The sequence below is a fragment of the Oncorhynchus gorbuscha genome, linkage group LG16 (assembly GCF_021184085.1).
Source record: "Oncorhynchus gorbuscha isolate QuinsamMale2020 ecotype Even-year linkage group LG16, OgorEven_v1.0, whole genome shotgun sequence".
In the NCBI taxonomy this organism is placed as follows: Eukaryota; Metazoa; Chordata; class Actinopteri; order Salmoniformes; family Salmonidae; genus Oncorhynchus; species Oncorhynchus gorbuscha.
In genome coordinates this window covers 52652225-52675497 of record NC_060188.1, presented here as the reverse complement: position 1 = coordinate 52675497, position 23273 = coordinate 52652225, and the positions used below count along the sequence as shown (strand labels likewise).

The following is a 23273-nucleotide window of genomic DNA, read 5'->3' as shown; positions in this document are numbered from 1 at the left end:
TCTTTATTTGATCATCCTTTTGTTGCTGATAATTTTCCAACACTGCAGGAAATGCAGATGAGCTTTGTGATTTACATAAATCCACTGAAAACCCACACTAGCACAGTTATGTTAACGCTATTGCAGTTTTAGGTATCCTTCTTTTGGCCAGCTAATAGCCTAAACACAGATGAAGCAACATTATGGACTTAAACGTTTAAATCCTGTTGCTGTAGGATCATTTTTCTGTGACAATATACTGAGTGTACAGAACATTAGGAACACCTGCTCTTTCCATGAAACTGACCAGGTGAAGCTATGCTCTGTTATTGATGTCACTTGTTAAATCCTTTTCAATCAGTGTAGATGACGGGTTAAAGAAGGATTTATAAGCCATGAGAAGTTTGCAACATGGATTGTGTACGTGTGCCATTGAAGGTGAATGGGCAAAGGCAAGTTTAAATGGCTTTGAACTGGGTATGGTAGTAAGTGCCAGGCGCACTGGTTTGAGTGTCAAGAACTGCACCGTTGCTGTGGTTTTTCACGCAACGTTGCAGTTTCCCCTGTGTATCAAGAATGGTCCACCACCCAAAGGACATCCAGCCAACTTGACACAACTGGAAAGCATTGGAGTAAACATGGGCCAGGATCCCTGTGGAATGCTTTCGACACCTTGTAGAGTCCATGCCCCAACGATTTGAGGCTGTTCTAAGGGCAAAAGGGAGTGCGACTCAAGATTGGAAAGATGTTCCTAATGTTTTGTGGACTCTGTGTAGGTCAAATTAAGATCCTACACCTGTATATTGTCCATCCAAGCTTAGTGTTGAGGCAAAATGCAGAAGTCCTCTTTTGGAAATAAAATGATGTTCAGTTACAGTTTTACGATTATTTTCTTACTGAGTTAATGCAAAAGGGACAAGCTGGCTTTTCTAAAACAAATTGGGGAAAATAATTCTGGGGTCCAACAGGAATAGATTAGTACTCCTTTAAAATTTGTTCCAGGCCAAATCATCTGATGAATCCTTGTCCCTCTGTCTATGTTGTCTGTGTTGTCTGCAGGTGCCAACATCAACGCTCAGACAGAGGAGACCCAGGAGACGGCCTTGACGCTCGCCTGCTGTGGGGGCTTCCTGGAGGTGGCTGACTTCCTCATCAAGGCCGGGGCTGACATCGAGCTGGGCTGCTCCACGCCTCTCATGGAGGCTGCTCAAGAGGGACACCTGGAGCTGGTCAAATACCTGCTGGCTGCAGGTGAGCAGAATCTCTCCTAAGAAGGACAGCCTGTCTCTCTCAAACCAAACTCTACCAACCTCATTTATTGAAATTGACTTGGCTATAAAAACAATAATTTCCTCAAGTTTTTATTTATCCTGAGCACACCCACAACCCTCGGTGTGTAATTTGACACTTGTACTCTTGTCTTCAGGCGCAAATGTCCACGCCACCACGGCGACGGGAGACACGGCGCTGACGTACGCCTGTGAGAACGGACACACAGACGTGGCTGATGTGCTGCTGCAGACGGGGGCTGACCTGGTGAGACCTCTCCCCAATCCTCTGTCCTGCCCTCACCTATGGGGGAACAGTTCATGTCAATACATAGCGTTTTTGCACGAGTTGTTTACACATTTGCATAAGTGTGGGTGTGCTTCCCGAATGGCATCCTAAAATATTCCCTTCATAGGGAATCGGGTCCCATTTGGGATGCAGCCTGGGCGTTTTTAAGATGCTGTATACATTGCTGCTTGAATAGGCTCATGTCTTTCTGAATGCCCACGTGACTCACTTCTGTCTTTCTGTTTGTCTTGCAGGAACATGAATCGGAGGGGGGCAGGACCCCTCTGATGAAAGCAGCCAGAGCGGGACACCTGTGTACCGTACAGTTCCTAATCAGCAAAGGTGTGCCTCTACCTCCTCCCTGTATAACAACCACACACCAGACATCTGACACATTTGAACTTGAGCCGCGGACATACACAACGATACATTCGTCTTAACACGTTGTAGTGTTGCTACTTTTTGCAGGTGTGCTTAGGTTGACTCTGTCCTTTGTCTCCCTCCCTCCACCAGGTGCTAATGTTAACAGGGCGACGGCCAACAATGATCACACTGTGGTGTCTCTGTCCTGCGCTGGGGGTCACCTGGCCGTGGTGGAGCTGCTGCTGGCCCACGGGGCCGACCCCACACACAGACTGAAGGTGAGTTTGCCTGTCCCAAGCTCCTGGGCGGAAAGGTCTCAGGAAAGAAATCTAATGTTAAGAGTGCAAGCACGGCAATCATTCTAATGGACTCCTGTAAAGACTAACCTTTCTGTAACTCTTATGAACACAATTGTTTCTTTTTCAGTTGTCTTGAGATAAATTGTAACTTCTCCCAAGAACCTGAGACTAATGGTAACGTGTGTTTTGTACATGTTTCACATAGGATGGCTCCACCATGCTGATTGAAGCTGCTAAGGGTGGACACACCATCGTGGTGTCCTACCTCCTCGACTACCCCAACAACATCCTATCGGTCCCCACGCCTGACATGTCTCAGCTCACACCCACCTCTCATGACACCTCTCAGGTAGACTGCTGACTTGCCTATAGACAAACATCTACTTCTACAAACATGTTGTTTGTCTGGATGACGTGTTGATACCAAATTATACTTTTATGTTATCTTACACTTTACCTTACCCAAACAGGCTCCACGAGTTCCATTCCAAGCCCTGGCCATGGTGGTGCCTCCTCAAGAGCCAGACAGGGTCCCTTCCAACATCACAACGCCTCCACCAGTCATCACAAAAGGTCAGTTCATACAACTTGTGTTAACAGCAAATACATGTCTAACTTTGTTCATTCCCTGGCCAAGAAGCCCACTAGACACCAGTTGACTGCACAAGGCATTAAAATGTTACAGGTAATGATTACTGTAATACTGAGTGGTACAACCTCGTAGCTAACTGGTTGTGTTGTCCTGTGCGACTGTCTCAGGCAGCTCCAAGCAGAGGCTGAGCCCCCACCTGGGTAGCCCCGTCGCTGCAGGCAGTCCAGATGCAGATCTGCTGCCCCCCTTCCACCCATACCAGCCCCTGGAATGCATTGTGGAGGAGACGGAGGGCAAGCTGAACGAGCTGGGCCAGAGGATCTCCGCCATAGAGAAGGCCCAGCTGCAGTCTCTAGAGCTGATCCAGGGAGAGCCGCTCACCAAAGACAAGATTGAGGAGCTGAAGAAGAGCCGCGAAGAGCAGGTGCAGAAGAAGAAGAAGATCCTCAAGGAGCTGCAGAAGGTGGAGCGCCAGCTGCAGCTGAAGACGCAGCAGCAGTTCACCAAAGAGTACCTGGAGGCCAAAGGCCTGAAGGACGACCCGGGACAGCCGGGTCAGGCGGCAGGGGTGGAGAAGCTCGGCACCCCCCTGCCAATGCAGGCTGCACAGCCGGGCTTCAACACTGAGGGGGACGGGGAGGGCAACCACCACCACGATGGGCAGCTCCATTCCGCCGACGAGGAACAGGAGGATGACGATGATGATGAAGATGATGACGAGGAGGATGAAGAGGTGGACTATGCCAAGCTGCCTGAGGTGGACACCATCCTGTACAGAGAGGCCCAACAGCACCCGACAACCTCTCCTCCTCAGACCCAAGGCCTGCAGGCCAGCTTCGTACCCGTCCAGTCCCTGGCCCTCCAACAATCCACAGACTTCAGCACAGCAGACTACCTCGACAGCCCTGACCTGCAGAGGGCGATGGTGAGCCAGCAGCAGATGCTGGGGCAGCACTTGACAGGCCTGGGACCGGGCCTTCTCACCCAGGCCCCTGATGGACTTATGGTAGCCACACCAGCACAGACGCTCACAGACACGTTGGACGATATCATGGCAGGTGTGTGAGCAGCTACCGTAGACTCTGGTTCATCTCTTTCCTAAGTTCTTCTAATAACTATAAGTAGTGACAGTTTTCCCTCCCCCATCTATTTCCTTAATACTCAACACAGTTTCAGTACATTTTAAACAGAATTCACAAATGGTCTTGATCCTTAAATTCTAATGTAATACGATTTGGTTGTAATTTGAACGTTTTGTCTTATTAAAACCTCTTAAGACTGCAGTGCCCGAAATCAGGCACTAGAATGGCTGATATTATGTTTATATTATTGAGGAGTGCTTACGCCTCGATCACACCAATAGCTATATTGCATTTTGGTACACCAGAAGTACATCCATTTCGTTGCAGAGGCAGTTTGCAGTGCGACCTGTGTGGTGCATACGTTGGATTTATCGAACGTATCCGTGAAACTGTACACGTAGACGGGCCTGACAGAAATGGTAGCGAAAGGTGAATGTCGAACTTTTGTTGAACACATATCCAGATGATGCGTACCATTTTGCGCAACGGCGCTGTAGATGTGATCAAGGCATTGGAAAAGTCTGGTCCATCGCAGAGCGATAGGAGAGCGCTCGTTGCATTCGTCTCGAGCACACACATCTGTATATGTAACTTGTGTAGCTCTACGATAAAGAATGAAACCTACAGACTTCCTTAAACCTAAAATAGTGACAGCAGTCATTTTGTGTGGAAGTCAAAAGTTTCGTTACGTCGGCGGCAAACCCAAAACATGCTCAGAACGAAGAAAAATCCCTTGTCACTGGGCTTCTCCCGTTGTTGATACGGAGGACGTATGCTGTTTAAATGGCCAACATGTTAAGATGTTCACAAATGTAACACATTTTGAAGATTACTAATGTCTTGATATCTTTGGTGAAGTAATAAAGAAAGTTCAATATTTTGTGTAGGTGTTTCTAAAACTAATTGTAACCATATATGGACATATAAAGTATAAAAAGGCTTATTCATTCAAATGTCATGGAGGGGGGTGGACACTACAACATTATTGAAAATATTGCCCTCTTGCTAGATTAATGCATACCATAGCAAAACAGTGCAAAAGGGCTGTCAGTTCAAGAGGTTTTAACAACTCTCTCCCTCAGCAGCAGTGAGCAGCAGAGTGCCTATGTTGAACACTACAACCTCACCCACACCCACAGCACAGACGCCAATCGACGCAGAGTCCCCACCCTCCATGCTCCCCCTCTACCCCTCTGTGGACATCGACGCACACGTACGTCACAACTTATCTGATAATACACACTGCTTAAGCTAATAGTATTAATATGTCTTGTTTCTGATCAGAAAAATAACGCTGACTGTATCTCTTCTCAGACGGAGAGCAATCATGACACTGCTCTGACGCTGGCCTGTGCAGGCGGCCATGAGGAGCTGGTGTCGGTGCTCATCGCTCGCGGGGCTAACATCGAGCACCGGGATAAGAAGGGTACACACTCCATACTTTGTCTTTTATATGTTAGTTGTAGCTTTAGTTTTGTAAATGTGTCAATTTTACGAGAACTTCAATTTTACGAGAACAGAATCATTTGTCTGTAGAAGTGGGAGTCCATATCTGTGTATGATGTTGGAGAGTAATCTAAGTGTCTGTCCCTCTGTCTGTCCCCAGGTTTCACCCCTCTGATCCTGTCTGCTACAGCTGGTCATGTTGGCGTGGTGGAGATCCTGCTGGATAAAGGAGGGGACATCGAAGCCCAGTCAGAGAGAACCAAAGACACACCTCTCTCCCTGGCCTGCTCTGGCGGAAGACAAGAGGTTCTGCTCTGCGTTCAACACCACATCAGTGACTTGTTATAGGATCAGAGACCAAGTAAAATGGCTGAACTATGGGCTCTTAACTGGCCCAAACTGCTGGTTGTTTAACTAATACAAGGGAGCTGCTGGATGAAATCAAGTTCAGAAGTGTTCAGTAGTGTGATCAGAGCTGGCATCTTTCAGACCATTGACAGCCCGATTTGAACCACCCCAGTCCGGACAACCAGACAGACACCAACTTCCTGTCTAGACCAGTTTAACACTCCATACATTTAGAAAAACAATGTGTTCTGTGGATTGAATAACTTGTGGTCCATTCCTTTCAGGTGGTAGAGCTGTTGCTGCTGCGCGGGGCCAACAAGGAGCACCGTAACGTTTCAGACTACACCCCTCTCAGCCTAGCCGCCTCAGGAGGCTACGTCAACATAATCAAGATCCTCCTCAACGCTGGTGCTGAAATTAACTCCAGGTATCTACAACCAGCCCTCATTGCCACAGTTTGTTTCCATGTGCAGGCTGCACCTCTGCCTTTATCCCAATATCAAAGTGGAACGGACAGCATTTTAGCAACATGAAATCTTATTAAAATCAGTTTAATCATACCCCCAGAAAGAATATGACACCTTTCCTTTACAGTTTATGACAAGCGAGCACTTAAATGGTCATTTTCATGTTTTTATAAATTCATAGAATGTTTGGGAATTACGTATAGTAAGGCATTTGTTAGCAGTCGTGCTTTTGGACAATTAATAGACACTGCAGTAAATAAAACCAATTAACTGTCCAGGACTGGATTCTACGCACACGCCATAGCCAATCAGAGCTAGAATAGGCCTATATGCAAATAAGCCATTTCCCACACAGGCCTGCAGTCATTCACTTGGAACTGGACTGTGTGTTTTACAGGCAGTAACAATAGCGTGGCTTTAGATCTTTAGAACGCATTCACTAAAAGCCACAAAGTCCTGAATGGAGTTCTGCAAATATGAAAATAACATGAGGGTTTAACAGTTTGGAACTGCACAATCCTATTGATCAAACAACCATGAAAAGGTTTTCTTTCCCTCAGTGGCCTTTGCACATCAACAACAAGATCAACAACTAATGCTATCCAGAGCAAGATGAGCTAAAATCTAACAAGAGAACATTTGATAAACCCTCAACTTTTTCACCTAGTTGTCTGTCAAAATTGCACTCATAAATAATGGCATATAGTAGCCTTCTCATCCTTCTGCAGCTTGCGTGTCATTGCATGCTTGTCCCAACCCATGCTTTGACATCAATGTGAACTTGCCTGCCTGCCCGCATGTTTGATCAATGCCAAATATATTTGATTGACAACTAAGAGATATGCTAACTGTGAATAAGTTGTTCAAGTTCAGTCTAGCTAGCTAGCTAGCTAGCTACCAAAGTGATTCACGTTTCTTGCTAGCTAACCAAATGACACATGCAGCATCTCTAGCTGTAGCCACTGAAAAAGGATGAGGGGGAAAAGTCGGTCACTCACCCACTCCTCCAATGACATGGCATCCTAGCTAGCTAACGTTAGGTGCCGTGTTATTAGCTCGCTAAATAAATAGCGAGCTACATAAATAGATACGCTAGCCCAGGGGTGTCAAACTCAATCAGCGCACGGACAATATTGAAAAAACACAATTTTGCTGGCCTGACATAGCCTATTTGATTTGACCCAAACTAGCCATTGTTTTATTAGAAAAAACATCGCCCTTTCTATGTCTGCTGATGTATATAGCATTTTAACATATTAAAACAAAAGATAAATATTTGTCCTGCCTTTGCTGCTATACTTGTAGATGTGCATAATATGCTGCAACCCTAATCAAAAAGTATTCAACTCCAAATAACAAAAATGTAGCTATAGGTTGTTGTAACGTTTAAACTTCAAACATATATACACTTCCCTTTCAAAAGTTTGGAGTTACTTAGAAATGTCCTTGTTTTTGAAAGAAAAGCAATTTTTTGGGTCAATTTTTAAAATAACATCAAATTGATCAGAAATACAGTGTAGACATTAATGTTGTAAATGACTATTGTAGCTGGAAAAGGCTGATTTTTAATGGAATATCTACATAGGCTTACAGAGGACCATTATCAGCAACCATCACTCCTGTGTTCCAATGGCATGTTGTGTTAGCTAATCCAAGTTTATCATTTTAAAAGGCCAATTGATCATTAGAAAACAATTTTGCAATTATGTTGGCACAGCCAAAACTACTGTTCTGATTTAAAGAAACATTAACTGTCCTTCTTTAGACTAGTTGAGTATCTGGAGCATCGGCATTTGTGGGTTCGATTACAGGCTCAAAATGGCCAGAAACAAAGAACTTAATTCTGAAACTCGTCAGCCTATTCCTGTTATGAGAAATGAAGACTATTCCATGTGAGAAATTGGCAAGAAACTGAAGATCTCGTACAACGCTGTGTACTACTCCCTTCACAGAACAGCGCTAACTGTCTCGAACCAGACTAGAAAGAGGAGTGTGAGGCCCCGGTAAACAACTGAGCAAGAGGACAAGTACATTAGATTGTCTTGTTTGACAAGTCCTCAACTGGCAGCTTCATTAAATAGAACACGCAAAACGCCATTCACAGCGTAAATGGTGAAAAGGTGACTCCGGGAAGCTGGCCCCAAACTTTTGAACTGTAGTGTGTGAATTTTTTGGGTGTACTGAATAAATCACTTGTGTGGTTGAATGCATTGCTGTATGGTGCGTGCAAAATACAGCTATCGTAGTTGACTAGCCAACCTAGACTACTGCTCAAATGTTGCTGTATAAAGGCATAAATGTTTCTCATAAATGTTTCTGGTTTTGTTGCAGATTTCTTTTTTTGTTATTAATTGTCAAGTTTTAAAAACCGAAGCCAGACTGCAACATTTTAGTAGACGAGCTCGGACTGTGGTGTCTGTACACTGTCCCTCCGCTGCTCGCTGTAAACGGGACACACTAAAGCAGCTCAACTGATGTTGAATTCACTGATGCGAGCAGACCTGTCTGTAATTTCATAAAGTAGATGACTCAACTGTTGATTCATTTATACTCGCATTTGTGTCCTATTAGCCACCATATAGCCACCATATGACCGACTTGTGATCTTTGCCCTTGCTAGTTTGATTGTATTGACATTCCCAGCCTTAGTCTGTTTTTGTTCTAAATATTCAGTCATTGAAACAGTGCATCTCGAATGGGTTGGGGCAGCAAACAATGTTCCAGGCCAGTTGTGATTTACAAGCTGATAACAATCTTTTTTCGACTACCAAGAAATGTATTGGTGAATTATATGAATCGTGCATTGAACTGCATCCATCAATTCTGCTCACAAAACCTTAATGTACGCCATGTCATTTTGTCAATAATAACCTATTTTTAAAACCTCAACGCTGGTTTTGAAGTATATTTTTGACTGATATTATGATTGTTTGTTTCATATCTGCAAAGTAGTTAAAACAGTTCCACTTGAACTGTTTCTTTGCTTTCCCCCGCTCCCTGTCTGTTTCTCTCTCATTGCGTATCTGTTTCCTTCAGGACTGGGAGTAAGCTCGGTATCTCTCCTCTGATGCTGGCGGCCATGAACGGCCACGTCCCTGCGGTCAAGCTGCTGTTGGACATGGGTTCGGACATCAACGCTCAGATCGAGACCAACCGCAACACGGCACTGACCCTGGCCTGCTTCCAGGGACGGGCGGAGGTAGTCAGTCTGCTGCTGGACCGCAAGGCCAACGTGGAGCACCGCGCCAAGGTGCGATCAGCTGCTATCGGCTAAACATGACATGTCGTTATGTGAGCTGGAGTCAGACATTAGGGATGAGATTTGGTGTTAGACAGTGTGGTGTCTGTTTGGTGGAGTATGTCACTGACTCCTACATTCTCTATTAGACTGGTCTGACTCCCCTCATGGAGGCTGCGTCGGGTGGCTATGCTGAGGTGGGACGCGTGCTGCTGGACAAGAGTGCTGACGTCAATGCCCCACCTGTCCCCTCCTCCAGAGACACGGCGCTCACCATTGCTGCAGACAAGGGCCACTACAAGTTCTGTGAGCTCCTTATCAACAGGTAATTACTGATACAGTCCTATGACTGTAATATGAGATTGAGCATGGCATTTGTCAGAATATCATTTGGCTACTCACCCTGTCGTCTTCATCCTCAGAGGTGCTCACATCGACGTGCGTAATAAGAAGGGGAACACACCCTTGTGGCTGGCAGCCAACGGTGGGCATTTTGACGTGGTGCAGCTTCTGGTGCAGGCCGGGGCCGATGTCGATGCAGCAGACAACCGCAAGATCACACCGCTCATGGCTGCTTTTCGCAAGGTACATCACTTATCCCCCCCCCACCACTACCCATGAAACTATACTTTGATTAAACACTCGTGTGACATGCTCCTTTATGTAAATATGCTCTGAAATGGACTTATAGTTGAATATCTCATATCTGACACTTTGGCACTCTAGGACGTGCTCCCCTTTCCTGCACCTAGATATTGACCCTGGTGGTGCGCAAATGGAAGAAGAATCCTGGGAGGTTGACCTCTGACCTCTGTCTTACAGGGCCATGTGAAGGTGGTGCAGTACCTGGTGAAGGAGGTCAACCAGTTCCCCTCGGACATCGAGTGCATGAGATACATTGCCACCATCGCAGACAAGGTAAGATAAAACAGACAAGGCAATAAATGAATTGAAAATTAGAAAAATATCAACATGGGTAAAACACTATGGCGCTCAGTGTGGGTGAACTCCCAACGGCAAAGCTTGTTTTTTACTCCTCCTAGGACCTGCTGAAGAAATGTCACCAGTGCATGGAGACCATTGTCAAAGCCAAAGATCAGCAGGCAGCAGAAGCCAACAAGAACGCCAGCATTCTGCTGAAGGAGCTGGACTTGGAGAAGGTGAGTAACTTTGACCTTTTTATCAAACAAAAGCTATTGCATCCCAAATGCCACCCTATTCCCTATATTTATGATTATACAGAAGTGGTGCCATTTGTAGTCCCACCCCAGAAAATTATATATATATACAGTGGGGCAAAAAAGTATTTAGTCAGCCACCAATTGTGCAAGTTCTCCCACTTAAAAATATGAGAGGCCTACAATTTTCATCATAGGTACACTTCAACTATGACAGACAAAATGAGAAGAGAAAAAAAAATCCAGAAAATCACATTGTAGGATTTTTAATGAATTTATTTGCAGATACCTTTACTGGGGTGGTAAGGAATTCAGGTAAATATGTCAAATATACAATACAAAGCTGTGTGTATTATATGGGCCTTTCTATAAATAAAGGGGCCAAGTTGTGACATAGTAAACATTTACTTTAAATATATATATTTCAATATGATTTTGTGTAGTTACAGGAGCAAAAGTATAGATGTCCACAATGAGACCAGAAAGGCACCTTGCAACCACAAAATTTCAAAATGTCACGTGAAACATGGACACCGCATGTTTATTTATAGCCAAGTATTTTAGTGCTTTAGTTAATTTCCCGATCATTTATAGCCATGCTAACCATTCCTGAAGAATGGAAAAAAATAAACATACTTTTTCTTGCCACTGAATATAGAAATTATGTGAACCCTTTGGAAGTACCTGGATTTCTGCATAAATCGGTCATACAATTTGATCTGATCTTCATCTAGGTCACAACAATAGACAAACACAGTCTGCTTAAACTAATAACACACAAACAATTATACATTTTCATGTCTTTATTGAACACACCATGTAAACATTGACAGTGCAGGGTGGAAAAAAGTATGTTGAACCCTTGGTTTTAATAACTGGTTGACCCTCCTTTGGCAGCAATAACCACAACCAAATGTTTTCTATAGTTGCGGATCAGACCTGCACACTGGTCAGGAGGAAATTTGGACCATTCCTCTTTACAAAACTGTTTCAGTTCAACAATATTCTTGGGATGTCTGGGGTGAACTGCTTTCTTTGGGGTCATGCCACATCTCAATCGGGTTGAGGTCAGGACTTTGACTGGGCCACTCCAGAAGGCATATTTTCTTCTGTTGAAGCCATTCTGATGATGATTTTACTTCTGTGTTTTGGATCGTTCCTTACATTCTCCTGCAAAATGTCTTGATAAACTTGGGAATTCATTTTTCCGGCAATGAAAGCAAGCAGCCCCAAACCATGATGTTCCCTCCACCATACTTTACAGTTGGGATGAGGTTTTGATGTTGGTGTGATGTGCCTTTTTGTTGTGTGCTCCTTCCCAATAACTCAACTGTAGTATCATCTGTAAACATAATATTTTGCCAGTAGTGCAGTGGAACATACAGGTGCAGTTTTGCAAACTTCTGCAGTGGAATCTTCTGTGGTGTCCTCCCATGAACACCATTCTTGTTTAGTGTTTTACGTATTGTAGAATTGTCAACAGATGTTCCAGAGATTTCTGTAAAGCTTTAGCTGACAATCTAGGATTCTTCTTAACCTCATTGAGCATTCTGCTCTGTCCTCTTGCAGTCATCTTTTCAGGACGGCCACTCCTAGGGAGAGTAGCAACAGTGCTGAACTTTCTCCATTTATAGACAATTTGTCTTACCGCGGACTGATGAACATCACGGCTTTTAGAGATACTTTTTAAAACTCTTTCCAGCTTTATGCAATTCAGCATTTCTTAATCCTAGGTCTTCTGAGATCTCTTTTGTTCGAGGCATGGCTCACATCAGGCAATGCTTCTTGTGAATAGCAAACTCAAATTTTGTGAGTTTTTTTATAGGGCAGGGCAGCTCTAACCAACATCTCCAATCTCATCTCAATGATTGGACTCCAATTAGCTATTGGAGAAGCCACTAGCCAAGGGGTTCACATACTTTTCCCAACCTACACCGTGAATTTTTTAATTATGTATTCATTATAGACAAGAAAAATACTATTTTTGTTATTAGTTTAAGCACACTGTCTATTGTTGTGACTTAGATGAAAATCAGATCAAATTTGATGACCAATTTATGCAGAAATCCAGTTAATGCCAAAGGGTTCACATACTTTATCTTGCCATTGTAGTTGATATAATAATACAATACAATGGGCTCTGTCAAGAAAATCATTGATAATAATCAATGAAATTCAGTGAATCGGTAAACTATTCAAGCAGTGTCTCTTACACTGTATATCCTATTACACTGTATACCCTATTTTCACTTGTAGCATGTTCTCTGGATTTATGACATTAGATCTCTTATTCACCACTACCATCAATACACCTCCAGAACTGTGTGTGTGTGATGTCATCCATCTGGTCTCGGCTATATCTTTCAAAGTTCTGGTATGGAAACAATGAATTACATGAGGTTATTGAAATTAGTAATTTAATATGAACAAGATTTACGTAATGTAAGCAATGTGTTACTTACCATGCAGACTCTGAAGTTTCACCGCTCTCCATTGCTCAACATATATTCTCACAAACTGCAATCCCATGGAGACAATCACAGAAGCAGCTGAGGTTTCTGGTTGCCACTACCCTGTTGTTTTTGATGCAATGCTGTAGTTGTAGAGCTCCTTTGCGTTTCTGATCAGGGCTTGGCCATCCTTCATTGCTGTGGTTGCAAGACTCTTGATTACTGCACTTTCCCCATCACTGGCACCTTTACTGTGTCTGCAGCCAGAATAGTTACGTTGTATGGGGAAACCAAAATCAGACACAGCATAGCTAACATCAGATATAGTTCCTTGTGATGTGTAGTGTGCACCACAGCTCTCAGAGTATCTTTACAACTTGTTTAGCTTCAGATTTCTTTGGTTTTTCAGGTGAGCAATAGCTGCAGTTTGAAATGCGTCGACCGCATTGTAGTCATGTTTGAGGTCATCTGATATCATTATACAACTTTCTGTGATGGTCATGGGGCATTTTCCACATTTGTAGTACATTACCAAGGGGTGCAGTGTAACACTCTCTTGGGTACAGTATGTGTTCGGAATAAGCTTGAACCTCTTGTTCATCAGTAAGCATCTCCATAGATTCACGCTTACAGACCAGTGATACATTTCTTTTTCTTCTGGCGTACTCTTGTTTCCCCCATTTTGTTACTTTTTTTTGTCTGACAATCTCCCTTCAGTGTCCTTTTTATGTTGTTGAGGAGGGGGGCAATAAATGGATCTTGTCTATGGACACCAATCCTTGCACTGCCGTTTGACACTTCACTACAGGGTATTTCCACCATCCTTTCTCTTGCAGAGTGCAACTGCTGAATGCATGCACACATTTTATGGTTGGTGAATATTTGCTCATCAGGTGGCCATTCACTGTGTAATTTCTGTTTTGATATTTTCAGAGTATTCGTAGAGGCAAGCAACCCACATGTTTAGCACCTTTCTGTGGTTTAATGGTTCTTGCTCTTTTTTTTCTGTAAAACATAGCAGCTCCTATTGAGTTACAAGGGTTGGCTTTGAGAAGTTCTTGGTACAGCTGAGCAGAGGAGTGCTCTAGGACGCTGGCTGCGCTCCCAGTCTTCTTGCTCACCTTTTCCTTATTTGGCACTTTGAGAGAGGCTCCCTCATATTTTTCCACTGCTGTAGATTACCTCAATCTATGTCAGTGGTCACCACCCTTTTGAGTCAATCACTTTCTGAGTCAAAATCCAAGCCAAGATCTACCTTTCAGATGTTTTTATTTTTTTACATGACTTTAAAAAACATACGCTTATGCAACATTAACCTATTAAAACAGTACCGTAGTAATGAGGTTTATGCATTAGGCTATAGGCCCAAAACATTATCACCACCTATTGATTTAGCTTGAATTGCCCTGCCAATGCATTGTTATTTTCAGACTTTTTTAAATGTTTTATTTCAACATTTGATGTAGACTATATAATCACACATGGTAATAGACCAGTTGTTGTATTACTTGTGAGTCGGGCTGAACCCAATTAGTTGACTGGTCGATTGTTTGGTCGTTAGGCTGCTGGTCGTCCGAGGGTTGTTTTTGTCGAGCAGTAACAAATATGTATATATTTCTTTCAAGGGTTCTTCTTCGTTTTTAATATTTTCTACATTGTAGAATAATAGTAAAGACATCAAAACTATGAATGGACATCAAAACTATGCATGGAATCATGTAGTAATAAAAAAACAATGTGTTAAACAAATCCACATTTATTTTAGATTTGAGCGTCTTCAAAGTAGCCACCCTTTGCCTTGATGACAGCTTTTCACACTCTTGGCATTCTCTGTCAACTTCACCTGGAATGCTTTTCCAACTGTCTTGAAGGAGTTCCCACAGATGCTGAGCACTTGTTGACTGCTTTTCCTTCACTCTGCAGTCCAACTCATCCCAAACCATCTCAATTGGTTTGAGGTCAGGTGATTGGAGGCCAGGTAATCTGATGCAGCACTCCATCACTCTCCTTGGTAAAATAGCCCTTACACAACCTGGAGGTGTGTTGGGTCATGGGATGGTGTATTGCTGCAGAGTGCTATGGTAGCCATGCTAGTTAAGTGTGGCTTGAATTGTGGCTTGTTTGTTGCTTGTGTTTCTTGGCCCAAGCAAGTCTCTTCTTATTATTGGTGTTCTTTAGTATCGGTTTCTTTGCAGCAATTCAACCATGAAGGCCTGATTTCAAGCAGTCTCCTATGAACAGTTGATGGTGAGATGTGTCTGATACTTGAACTCTGAACCATTTATTTGGGCTGCACTTAACTCTAATGAACTTATCCTCTGCAGCAGAGTTAACTCTGGGTCTTCCATTCCGGTGGCTGGCCTCATGAGAGCAAGTTTCATCATAGAGCTTGATGGTTTTTGCGACTGCAGTTTGAAAGTTAATGAAATTTTCCAGATTGACTGACCTTCATATCTTAAAGTATTGATGGACTGTCGTTTCTCTTTGCTTATTTGAGCTGTTCTTGCCATAATATGGACTTGGTATTTTACCAAATAGGGCTATCTTCTTAATACCACCCCTACCTTGTCACAACACAACTGATTGTCTGAAATGCATTAACAGAGAAAGAAATTCCACAATTTTTTTTTTTTTTTTTTTTTTTTTTTTAAAAACCTTTATTTTACTAGGCAAGTCAGTTAAGAACAAATTCTTATTTTCAATGACGGCCTAGGAACAGTGGGTTAACTGCCTGTTCAGGGGCAGACCGACAGTACCTTGTACCTTTGTACCTTGTCAGCTGGGGGATTTGAACTTGCAACCTTTTGGTTACTAGTCCAATGCACTAGGCTACCCTGCCGCCCCGGCACACCTGTTAATTGAAATACATTCCAGGTGACTACCTCATGAAGCTGGTTGAGAGAATGCCAAGAGTGTGCAAAGCTGTCATCAAGGCAAAGAGTGGCTACTTTGAAGAATCAAGTATATTTTGATTTGTTCATCACTTTTTTGGCTACTACATGTTTTTTCATAGTTTTGCTGTCTTCACTGTTATTAAAATAGTCCAAATAAAAAATCCCTGGAATGAGTAGATGTGTCCAAACATTTAACTGGTACTGTATGTATATTTGCACCCATCTCAGTGAACTAATCCATTTTGGGAGGCCTAGACTAAAATCCAATTTATGCTTGATTCGAAAATGTGGTGGGAGGCTCCATATGGAGGGTGTGACGCAATTGCGCAGCCTCCAGAGGCACGCAGAGGCCAAATCGAGTAACAATGCGGAGGGCTCTGTATAGCTCCGCATTGACATCAAACTCTTAGCTTTAAATCAGACGAGCTCATTGCGTATAGCTGATTTTATTAAAACACACAGGGTGTCTTAATATGGAAAAATACACCTTAACATTTTTTAGACCAATCGATTGAAAGAACAGACTACTTTCGGTCTACCAATATTTTTTTTTAGTTGGGGAGATCCCCTACATGAGGCACAGCTGAGTGAGCATGCGTTTTAATCATTTGCTTTTGCTTTTTATTTTACTGGGCTGATGGAGCTTGCATCTGATGGTCAGTCTCAGTGGAGGGAGAGTGCAGCATACTGAGGGTCCTCTTAACATCAATCCCTTTCCTGTGCTGACTGACCAAAAAGGGGCACAGTCTTCCAGCTGATGGCAACTCGAGTTGCACAGCATTTTCTGCTTCATGCACAAATTCATTTCACTCCTATGAACAGAGAAAGTTTAATATTTAAAAAAGACACAAGCCGCTAATAATAACGCAAGCCTATCGATACTTCCCTACTTATTCATTGCAGCTGCAGTGCTGGTTGTAGAGCAAGTGGAAGAAGGGAGAACCCACATTTAATGGTTTATTAAAGTGTTGACAGTGCTGAGTAAAAATGTCAACATGAACTCACTCATAAAAACAGCAGTTCTTTGCTGTATTCGTTGACAGTTTCTCTCTAGCCATGTTTTAGAAATATCAGTTTCAAATTTGCTGTAGCTTTCTGTTATGCCTGTTAAATTACTGCAGACACAGCAATCTGGGCTAGTGGTAGGTCTTTAGTGCACTTGATTTGCTCCCCTTGGGAAGGCAGAGTTCCAGACATATAAAATGGTTCACGCATGGCAGCTGAATCGGGTGCACCAACAGCACGAGACAAAGAAGAAAAAAAAAACAGGAACTCAAGGCTTATCGTTCATTTTTTTTACAGAAATGTTTGCTGATCATCTAGAAATGCCTTGGAGATCAACCAGTGGATCGCGATTGACCGGTTGGTGACCACTGATCTATGTTGACCTTCTGGGTTTTTTGTTGTTGCTTGCCTTAAGTTTTCTGCTGACCCCAAATCTTTTTGCAAACTGTTCCTATAGTTTATTTCTTATTCAGTGAATAAGCCAAAGCCTTCCTAGTTGCAGATTGTCTGGACTTTTCATAGGCCTTTGACTAATTCTTCAACAACTGCCACTTCCAATTTCCCGTCTGTGTTTCTGATCTTCTGACGGAAAATGGCTCGGTGAGGCCTTGTCAATGAAGTCCATGGTAGCAGTGACATACTGTGCTGCCTGTTTTGGCATACGCACTTTAGCCTTTTTAAAGTTCCTCCTTCGGGCAGATGGAAGCCCTTCATCTTGCACTGCTGTCAGCAAGGCTCTTTTAGAATGGTCAAATTGCTTTCACTGTTATTGTAATTGATCCTCTAGTTTGTTGAGATTAATTCTCTTTGCCTCCAATTTCTGTTGTGCTTTAAACCTGCTTTGTCTTTTCATTGTCCTGACAATATTTTTCCACAGTTTTCTTTCATGCTTCTCTTTTGACCTAGCTGCTCTCTGTTCAAGTTTTTTTAAAGACAGCTTTGCCTTCTTTTTCTGTAATTCTGTTCGTTACTGTTTTTTTCCGTGCATTGGCAGGACAGAGCAGCTACATCGGACTGCACTCAACGAGCTATTTAAGGCCATAAGCAAACAAAAAAATGCCCATGCAAAAGTGGTGCTAGTGGCTGTGGACTTTAATGCAGGCAAACAAATCTATTTTACCTCATTTCTACCAGCATGTCACATGTGTAACCAGGGGGGGGAAAAACTCTCCACACACAGAGAAGCATACAAAGCTCTCCCTCGCCCTCCATTTGGCAAATCTGACCATAATTATATCCTCCTGATTCACGCTTACAAGCAAAAACTAAAGCAGGAAGTACCAGTTACTCGCTCAATACGGAAGTGGTCAGATGACGTGAATGCTACGCTACAGGACTGCTAACACAGACTGGAATATGTTCCGGGATTCATCAAATGGCATTGAGGATTATTCCACCTGTCACCGGCTTCATCAATGTGCATCGACGACGTCGTCCCTACAGTGACCGTACATACATATCCCAACAAGAAGCCATGTATTACAGGAAACATCTGCACCGAGCTAGAGGCTTCAACTGACGCTTTCAAGGAACAAGCTAAAGGTGGTAAGGGTAGGTAACAACACATCTGCCGCGGTGATTCTCAGCGGTGCATGCTTAGTCCCCTCCTATACTCCCTGTTCACCCACGACTGCATGGCCAAGGACAACTCCAACAGCATCATTAAGTTTTCAGATGACACAACAGTGGTAGGCCTGATCACCGTCAGCGATTAGACAGCCTATAGGGAGGAGGTCAGAGACCTGGCAGTGTGGTGCCAGGACAAGAACCTTTCGCTCAATGTGAGCAAGTCAAAGGAGCTGATTGTGGACTATAGGAAAAGGATGGCCAATCAGGCCCCCATTTAACATCGACGGCTGAAGTGGAGTGGGTCGAGAGTTTCAAGTTCCTTGGTGTTCACATCACCAACGAACTATCATGGTCCAAACACACTGAGACAGTTGTGAAGAGGGCACGATAACACCTATTCCCCCTCAAGAGATTGAAAAGATTTGGCATGGGTCCCCAGTTCCTCAAAGTTCTACAACTAAGCCATCGAGAGCATCCTGACCAGTTGCATCACAGTCTGGTATGGCAACTGCGCATAAGGCACTACAGAGGGTAGTGCGTACGGCCAGTACTTTACTGGGTCCAAGTTTCCTGACATTCAGGACCTATATAATATGCGTGTCTTTACCATTCAGCCATCAGATTTGCCACCAATGCTGCTTGTAGGACACATCACTGCGCTCTATACTCCTCTGGAAACTGGTTGATGCTCATTTATAAAACACTCTGAGCCACCCCCCCATCTGAGATATCTACTGCAGCTCTCATCCTCCACATACAACACCCGCTCTGCAAGTCGAATTCTGTTAAAGGTCCCTAAAGCACACACATCCTTGGTTCGCTCGTCTTTTCAGTTCGCTGAAGCTAGCAACTGGAACAAGCTGCAACGAACACTTAAACTGGACAGTTTTATCTCAATCACTTCATTCAAAGACAATCATGGACACTCTTACTGACAGTTGTGGCTGCTTTGCGTGATGTATTGTTGTCTATACCTTCTTGCCCTTTGTGCTATTGTCTGTGCTCAATAATGTTTGACCCTGTTTTGGGCTGTTACCATGTTGTGCTGCTGCCATGTTGTGTTGTGTTGCTATCATGTTGTCATTTTGTGTTCCTACCATGCTGTGTTGTTGTCTTAGGTCTCTCTTGTCGTGTTGTCCTATATTTTCATTTTTAATCCCAGTCCCTGCAGCAGGCCTTTTGCCTTTTGGTTGGCCATCATAAGAATTTGTTCTTTACTAACTTGCCTCGTTAAATAAAATAAAGTTAAATGGATTCTCTGTTTGTAGCAACAGTGTTGAATATGATATTTTTAAATGACTACCTCATCTCTGTACCCCACACATACAATTACAGTTGGAAGTCGGAAGTTTACATACTCTTATGTTGGAGTAATTAAAACTCCATAAATTTCTTGTTAACAAAAAATTGTTTTGGTAAGTCTGTTAGGACATCTACTTTGTGGATGGCACAAATAATTTTTCCAAAAATGGTTTACAGACAGATTATTTAACTTATAATTCACTGTATCCCAATTCCAGTGGGTCAGAAGTTTACATACACTAAGTTGACTGTGCCTTTTAAACAGCATGGAAAATTCCAGAAATGGATGTCATGGCTTTAGAAGCTTATTTGAGTCAATTGGAGGTGTACCTGTGGATGTATTTCGAGGCCTACCTTCAAACTCAATGCCTCTTTGCTTGACATCATGGGAAGATCAAAAGAAATCAGCCAAGACCTCAGAAAAAATGGTAGACCTCCACAAGTCTGGTTCATCCTTGGGAGCAATTTCCAAATTCCTGAAGGTACCACGTTCTTCTGTACAAACAACAGTATGCAAGTATAAACACCATGGGACCATGCAGCCGTCATACCGCTCAGGAAGGAGACGCGTTTTGTCTCCTAGACATGAACTTACTTTGGTGCGAAAAGTGCAAATCAATCCCAGAACAGCAGCAAAGGACCTTGTGAAGGTGCTTGAGGAAACGGGTACAACAGTATCAATATCTACAGTAAAACGAGTCCTATATCAACAACCTGAAAGGCCGCTCAGCAAGGAAGAAGCCACTGCTCCAAAACTACCATAAAAAAGCGAGACTATGGTTTGCAACTGCACATGGGAACAAAGCTGGTACTTTTTGGAGAAATGTCCTCTGGTCTGATGAAACAAAAATAGAACTGTTTGGCTATAATGACCATCATTATGTTAGGAGGAAAAAGGGGGAGGCTTGCAAGCCGAAGAACACCATCCCAACCGTGAAGCACGGGGGTGGCAGCATCATGTTGTGGGGTTGCTTTGCTGCAGGAGGGACTGGTGCACTTCAAAATAGATGGAATCACGAGGAAGGAAAATTGTGGATATATTGAATCAACATCTCAAGACATCAGTCAGGAAGCTAAAGCTTGGTCGCAAATGGGTCACAATGACCCCAAGCATACTTCCAAAGTTGTGGCAAAATGGCCTAAGGACATCAAAGCCCTGACCTCAATCCCATAGAATATTTGTGGGCAGAACTGAAAAAGCGTGTGTGAGCAAGGAGGCCTACAAACCTGACTCGGTCACACCAGCTCTGTCAGGAGGAATGGCCCAAAATTCACCCAACTTATTGTGGGAAGCTTGTGGAAAGCTAGTGTATGTAAATGTCTGACCCACTGGGAATGGGATGAAAGAAAAAAGCTGAAATAAATAATTCTCTACTTTTATTCTGACATTTCACATTCTTTAAACAAAGTGGTGATCCTATCTGATCTAAGACAGGGAATTTTTACTATGATTAAATGTCAGGAGAAAACTGAGTTTAAATGTATTTGGCTAAGGTGTATGTAAACTTCTGACTTCAACTGTATCTGTAAGGTCCCTCAGTCGAGCAAGGTATTTAAAACACAGATTCAACCATAAAGACCAGGGATGTTTTCTAATGCCACAAAGGTCACCTATTTGGTAGATGGATAAATATTTTTTTAAAGCACACATTGAATATCCCTTAGAGCATGGTGAAGTTATTAATTATACTTGGGATGATGTGTCAATACACCCAGTCACTATAAAGATACAGGCGCCCTTCCTAATTTCACCATGAGGCCAATGTTGACTTTAAAACAGAGTTTAATGGCTGTTTTTCGAGAGAACTGAGGATGTATCAACAACAGTGTAGTTGCTCCACAATACCAACTCAATTGACAGCGTGAAAATGATGCCTGTACAGAATAACAATATTCCAAAACATGCATCCTGTTTACAACCAGGCATGTAAGTAATACTGCAAAAAATGTGGCAAAGCAATTACCTTTTTTTTGTCCTGAATAAAAGTGTTATGATTGGGGCCAATACAACCCATTACTGAGTACCACTCTCCATATTTTCAAGCATAGTGGTGGCTGCATCATGTTATGGGTATGCTTCTAATGAGTGGTTAAGGATGGGGGAATTTTCAGGATTTGAAAAAGAAATGGAGTGGTGCTATGCACAGGCAACATCCTAGAGGGAAAGCTTGTCTGTCTGCTTTCCACCAGACACTGGAAGATTAATTCACCATTCAGCAGGACAATCTAAAACCAGGCCAAATTTACACTCGTTGCTTACCAAGAAGACCATGAATGTTCCTGAATGGCCTAGTTACAGTTTTGACTTATATCTACTTGAAGATCAACAACCATTTAAGAGGTTTAAGAATTTTTGAAAGTAACAATGGGCAAATGTTGCACAATCAAGGTGTGGAAAGCTCTTAAGAGACTTACCCAGAAAGACTCACCGCTGTAATCGCTGCCATAGGTGCTTCTAGTAAGTATTAACTCGGGTGGGATTTCTATTTTTAGATATTTCTGTATTTAATTTTCAATGTGCAAAAATGTCTAAACATGTTTTCACTTTGTCATTTGGGTATTGTGTGTAGAAGATTTGAGAGGTTAAACATAATATTTAATCCATTTTGAATTGACTGTAACACAAAGTGTGGAATAAGTCGAGGGGTATGAATACTTTCTGAAGGCACTGGATATCGACCTGACATATGTTGAAGACATGCATGTTGAATGTTTTTGAAAAATGTCCCACCTCAATTTGCAACAGTTATGTAGAATGATCCACTACTTATGGGCCCTGGTCAATAGTGGTGCACTAAATAGGGAATAGGGTGTCATTTGGGACACGAACCTTCTGCTCCTCATTTATCTGTATGGATTTACAGGTCTCTGTAGATATTGTAATCATCTGTTTTTGCTTGGGGTGTACAGTCCAGGGAGGAAAGTAAGAAGCAAGCCCTGGCTGCTAAGCGTGAGAAGCGTAAGGAGAAACGCAAGAAGAAGAAGGAAGAGCAGAAGCGGAAGCTGGAGGAGGAAGAGGCCAAAGTAAAGGAGGAGGACCTGGAGTTACAGGACCAGGATCAAGACTCCTCTGAGGGTGAGCACCTATTTACCAGCTCAACCTTTACAGCCTCTAATAGCCTAATCCAGATACTGTTATCATCATTGTATTGCTGTTTAAGATGACCTTTTTCCTAGATAAACTATGTCTCTGTCTGCGTGACTGAAGGGATATTGAAATCACAATTAAACAAGCTACTCACTTATTTACAGCCTGTTTTGTTATCCTATTATGTAAACTGAAAGAAGAATGTACTGAACATGTATATAAACGCAACATGCAACAATTTGAAATATATTTTTACTGAGTTACAGTTCATGTGAGGAAACCAGTCAATTTTAACTAATTTCATTGGGGCCTAAACAATGGATTTCACATGCCTGGGAATACACATATGCATCTTTTGGTCACAGATACCTTTAAAAAATGGGCCTCGAAATGGTTCTCAGGATTCCGTCACAGGG

The 23273-nt window shown here is 42.8% G+C and overlaps 1 protein-coding gene across 8 annotated transcripts in view; it reads left to right on the top strand.

Annotated features, from left to right (window-relative positions):
- The window catches only part of LOC123998813 (ankyrin repeat and KH domain-containing protein 1-like), a 51396-nt gene that overhangs the window by 19391 nt on the left and 8732 nt on the right, over nt 1–23273 (top strand). For 5 of the 8 annotated variants that reach the window (XM_046303994.1, XM_046303993.1, XM_046303990.1 and 2 more), the window contains exons 9-25: nt 1039–1230; nt 1406–1515; nt 1791–1878; nt 2050–2177; nt 2404–2547; nt 2669–2771; nt 2958–3848; nt 4955–5085; nt 5187–5298; nt 5479–5624; nt 5951–6093; nt 9170–9383; nt 9521–9696; nt 9794–9956; nt 10194–10289; nt 10415–10531; nt 22680–22845. In XM_046303994.1, coding sequence (XP_046159950.1) covers nt 1039–1230; nt 1406–1515; nt 1791–1878; nt 2050–2177; nt 2404–2547; nt 2669–2771; nt 2958–3848; nt 4955–5085; nt 5187–5298; nt 5479–5624; nt 5951–6093; nt 9170–9383; nt 9521–9696; nt 9794–9956; nt 10194–10289; nt 10415–10531; nt 22680–22845 — 3120 coding nt within the window. The remainder of the gene's footprint in view (nt 1–1038; nt 1231–1405; nt 1516–1790; nt 1879–2049; nt 2178–2403; nt 2548–2668; nt 2772–2957; nt 3849–4954; nt 5086–5186; nt 5299–5478; nt 5625–5950; nt 6094–9169; nt 9384–9520; nt 9697–9793; nt 9957–10193; nt 10290–10414; nt 10532–22679; nt 22846–23273) is intronic. The other 3 variants (XM_046303995.1, XM_046303992.1, XM_046303989.1) reach the window with 1 other exon arrangement.